Source organism: Centrocercus urophasianus, unplaced genomic scaffold (assembly GCF_019232065.1).
Source record: "Centrocercus urophasianus isolate 14NV4802_14NV808 unplaced genomic scaffold, USGS_Curo_1.0 seq_10, whole genome shotgun sequence".
NCBI classification, from domain to species: Eukaryota; Metazoa; Chordata; class Aves; order Galliformes; family Phasianidae; genus Centrocercus; species Centrocercus urophasianus.
The window spans coordinates 78,197,516-78,200,958 of NW_024884142.1; the positions used below are offsets into that span (position 1 = coordinate 78,197,516).

General features: G+C 61.9%; 1 protein-coding gene across 1 annotated transcript; it reads right to left on the reverse strand.

Moving 5' to 3' along the window:
• Nucleotides 1-362: 362 nt before the first annotated feature.
• Nucleotides 363-3,195, reverse strand: SIX3 (SIX homeobox 3). Its single transcript, XM_042824543.1, has 2 exons — nt 2,441-3,195; nt 363-555 (listed from the first exon to the last, which is right to left on the reverse strand). Exons 1-2 carry the CDS (start codon nt 3,193-3,195, stop codon nt 363-365), a joined length of 948 nt encoding a protein of 315 aa, XP_042680477.1.
• Between the last annotated feature and the right edge of the window lie 248 nt (nt 3,196-3,443).

Consider the following 3,443-nt stretch of genomic DNA (forward strand, 5'->3'; position numbering starts at 1 on the left):
ACCTCCCCCCCACCCCCTCTGCTTGCAGCACCAGCGTTTGTGTCTGCTGAAGTTTGAGCTCCATCTCTTGGTGGTGGCGGTGGCAGGCGGTGCTGTGGTGGCTCCTCTGCTCCCTGTCTGCGTGCTCTGCTCCTGGGTCGGGCCGGGCCTCGGCTTCCCTCCGCGTTGTGTGTGTGCGTGAGTGCGTGTGTGTGTCCCGCTCCTAGGTTGCCTCGGATTGTTTTGCTCTGGTCGGGGAGAGGATGCTCGCTTGGATGGGTTTGGATTTTTGTTGTTGCTGTTGGGTTTCTTTTTTTTTTTTTTTCTTTTTTTTTTTCTTCTTTTTGTTGTGATTTGTTTGTTTGTTTGTTTGTTTTCCGATATCATACATCACATTCCGAGTCGCTGGAGGTTACCGAGAGGATGGAGGTGCCCGTCTCGGCTCTTTCTGTCAAACTGGAGACGCTGGTGGTCGGGCTGGCCGCCGTGGACGGGGACTCGGCCGAGCTGTGCGTCGGGCAGCCGGGCTCCGCCAGCGACCGCATGCCGCTCTGTCCTATCGCCTGGTGCTGGAGCCTGCAGCGCGCCGGGAGACAAAACAACACCGCGGCCCTCTCAGACACCGCCCGCGCTGGGGGGGGCGGCGGCGCCGGACCCGGCCGCTCTCTCGGGGCTCGGCCCGGCCCGGCCCGGCAGCTCCCGGCCCCCGGAGCCCGACCCGGCCCCACAGCCAGAATACCGTAGATCGAAGGGCCGCTCTCCTACAGGGGACGGCGAGGGGAGTGACGCGCAGCGACCCTGCACGGCCTCCGGAGCTGCTCCCGCTGCTCCACGGGGAAGGGGACAGCGAGCGGGAGCCGCTGCAGGAGGGCACGAACCCATCTTCACCCGGGTTCGGTGCCGGCCTCGCCGCCGCTTTGGGCGGATTCCGGTCACCGAGCGCAGGGCTGCGGACAGGGAACGGCCGGGGACGGGGGTCCCGTCCCGGGAGCACAGCGCTGTGAATGCAATAAAACAGCGCGAGTGCGGAGAGCGGCGCTTCTCTCCGCACGGGATTGAAACCCCTTTTCCGTCTGAAAGCCAAATTCACCTTTAAAATACTGGAGCTTTCAGCGTTAGCACTTAGAGATCATTGCTTTCGAACATGTCTTTCTTTCTGTCTTAATCTTTCTTTCGATCTTTCCTTTTAAGAGGTAATAAATAATTTTCACATACACTATCATGTTGCGGACATTGCTCCCTGCCCACTCGCTCTTTCCGAAGCCCAAGATAGCCGCTACTGGGGGTAGGAGAAGGGCTCCGCTTCCCGCACGGAGCCGCCGGCCGCAGCCCCAGCCCCGGCGCTGCCCGCGGGAGCAGATCTTACCCTTCGCCCCTCCGCTCCACGCATGGCATTGCCCATGGAGCTGCCCGCACACAGCAGCACCGCGCAGCCTTATTCGGCACTTCTCATTATTTTACGTTGTCTAATCTCAGCGTCTTTGATTTTTCCCCCATTTACAATTCCTGGTGCATTCATCTGCTGTCAACAGCGTTGAGTCAACAAAAGCATCCGTGGGCAACTCCTGTTTATTTACAGCCCTGAGCTGATCTGTTTCCCATTTAATGGAAATTAACTGGCGAGGCACTTTAGGGTTGCACTTCTCCTACAGAATCCTGAATCAATAGCACCACTGCTATAATGAGGAGGAATTTCAGAGACAGCATTTAAAAGAACAAGAAGTTTTGTTTACGCGCTACCAGCGGCAAGCAAACTTCAATTAAAATAAAAGCGGCGTGGCAAGCGGGCTGAAGGGGCCGTTTTCATTTGCAAAATAACTTTACCGGAGGGTGACGAGAAATAAATAGCAGGGAGCCTCGCAAAGCAGAAATAATCATAAAAAGACACCGAGAGACACGCAAACAAATGCCAACGCAATGCACAGCGAACGCACGGCCGGCTCGCCATGTGTTGGGAGCTGGGAAACGGGAAGAGGGACCTTTCCTCGTCTCCCAAAGGCTTTCTTCCCTGTTTCTCCCGGAGACAAACGGTTTCGTGTTTCGAGTGCGCACGGTTCCCGCGGTGCGCGCCGTGGATCGCGACCGAGCGCTGCAGAGCCGCACGGCCGAAGCCCGCAGCTCTCAGCCCTTCCGCGGCGGGGCCGCGCCGCAACCGCACAGCGGAGGGAAACCCAAAGCCATCCGAGCCCCGGCGCCTCTGGCGGCGCTCATCTGCGGCCGCGGAGCCGGAGCTGCCCCCGCTTCGCCGCGCGAAGCTGCCCACGCCCGCGGGGAGCCCCGCGCCCCAGGAGCCCACGGGAGCCCGGAGCGCGGCTCGGGGCGCGGTGCGCAACTTTGCGCAGCTCATCCCCGCGAACGCCGGGGCAGAGAGGCGCGGGGTACCCGGAGGAAGGGGAGGAGGAGGAGAAGGAGGAGGAGGAGGAGGCGCGGCGCTGCCCGAGAGGGCCCGAGCCCCACTGACCTGTTTTTAGCCGCCGCCGCTCTGTCTCTTTGCCTTCGGTTTTTGAACCAGTTGCCTACTTGCGTGGGGGTGAGCCCCGTGGCCTGAGCCAGTTCCCTTTTCTTGCTCGGATTGGGGTAAGGGTCCTGCAGGTACCACTCCCTCAGGAGGCTGCGAGTCCTCTCCTTGAAGCAGTGCGTCTTCTGCTCGCCATCCCAAATGGTCCTGGGCAGCGGAAACTTCTTCCTCACCCTGTATTTATCAACCGGCCCCAGCGGGCGGCCCCGCAGCTTCTCGGCCTCCTGGTAGTGCGCTTCGAGCCACATGGCCTGCAGCTTGCCGTGCGACTCCTTGGTGAATTTGTGGTTCTCCAGGATGTGGTAGAGGTCGCGGAAGTTGCCCGTGTGGAAGGCCACCACCGCCCGGGCGCGCAGGATGGACTCGTGCTTGTTGATGGCCTCGCATGCCCCCGGCGCCACCGGCAGCGACCAGAGGAACCTCCCCAGCCTCTCTATGTCTCCGGTCTCCTCCAGCGTCTCGCAGACGCTGGCCACTTGCTCCGGGGAGAAGTTGAGCGTGGGCAGCTGAAACATTGACAACTCTTCGTGGGGCGCCCGGGAGCTGCCGCCGCCGCCGCCGCCAGCCCCGGGGCTGCAGCCCGAGCCGCTGCCGCTGCCGCCGCTGGCGAGAAGGAGGGAGCGGTGGTGCGGGTCGGCGGCGAAGTTGGGCAGGAAGAAATGGGTGGGATAGAGCTCTAGCGGGGACCTGAACACCATGGGATGACCGGGGAGAGGGGGAGAGCGATCACGGAGAAAAGAAAGAAAGGGAGGAAGAAGGGAGGAAAGGGCACCCGCACCGCGCACGCATCCACACCCGCACACGCACACGCAGCCACATAGAGGCGCGGGGCACACGCACGCACACACACGCGCACACACTCACGCACACACTCACGCGCTCACACGCGCCTGGCCCCGCGCCGCCGCCGAGTCGGGATTCAGTGATTCGACAGCGGTCGCCCTAA